This window comes from Sinocyclocheilus grahami, unplaced genomic scaffold, assembly GCF_001515645.1.
Source record: "Sinocyclocheilus grahami isolate Dianchi unplaced genomic scaffold, SAMN03320097.WGS_v1.1 scaffold18.1, whole genome shotgun sequence".
NCBI classification, from domain to species: domain Eukaryota; kingdom Metazoa; phylum Chordata; class Actinopteri; order Cypriniformes; family Cyprinidae; genus Sinocyclocheilus; species Sinocyclocheilus grahami.
This window is the reverse complement of record NW_015505197.1, coordinates 1,225,884-1,226,566: the sequence shown is the minus strand read 5'-3', so window position 1 is coordinate 1,226,566 and position 683 is coordinate 1,225,884. Positions and strand designations below refer to the sequence as shown.

The window sequence follows — 683 nt, the reverse complement described above, 5'->3', positions numbered from 1 at the left end:
AATACATCGGATTCAGTTTCATGTTGACTATTTTCTGTCTCTCTCTTTCAGTGCGAGTGCCATATTTTATAGATCTGAAGAGACCACAGGATCAGGGCTTGAATCACACTCGCAATTTCTACCTGCAGTCCGAGGAGGGAATCAACATTGGAGTGTGGTGAGAGCACAGACACAGACTACAGCTAAAATACAGACACAGCCTGGCTTACCTCCACCATCCATCTCTCTGCCTATGCCTTTCTGTCTCTCTGTCCTCACGTTCTCTACCCTACAGCTTTCTGTCCCTCTCTATCTGCCTTATGGCCATGGCTGTCTTTCTGAAGGGCGTGGAAAAAGTCCTGCACTTGTTGAAATGCAGCCTGTGGCCCTAAATGTGTAAATCCGTAGTGACAGAGGACTGCACGGGCCTGTGGCTGCTGGCCATTGAGTGTGACTGTGTGTGTGTTTGACTTTTATTAAGTAACAGTGGGAAGGGCCATATAAGCTTCCTGCCGCTGATGCTGTAATTTTCTCTGCATAAATAAGCTTGTCTGTGCGCTGGTCAGATTCAGTATTGAATAGGAGAATCTTTGATAATAAAGTCTTGGGAAAGTGAACAGGATATTTTAAGCCGTTAAAGACTACACTACCATTCAAAAGTTTGGGGTCAGTAAGATTTGTACATATATATATATATATATATA

General features: G+C 43.6%; 1 protein-coding gene across 1 annotated transcript in view; it reads left to right on the top strand.

Annotated features, from left to right (window-relative positions):
* Window positions 1-683, top strand: part of LOC107553721 (monoacylglycerol lipase ABHD12-like) — a gene marked incomplete at its 5' end in the record, with an annotated part of 26,330 nt that overhangs the window by 13,176 nt on the left and 12,471 nt on the right. The window contains one exon of the mRNA XM_016236039.1: window positions 52-157. Within this exon, the coding sequence (XP_016091525.1) occupies window positions 52-157 (106 nt within the window). The remainder of the gene's footprint in view (window positions 1-51; window positions 158-683) is intronic.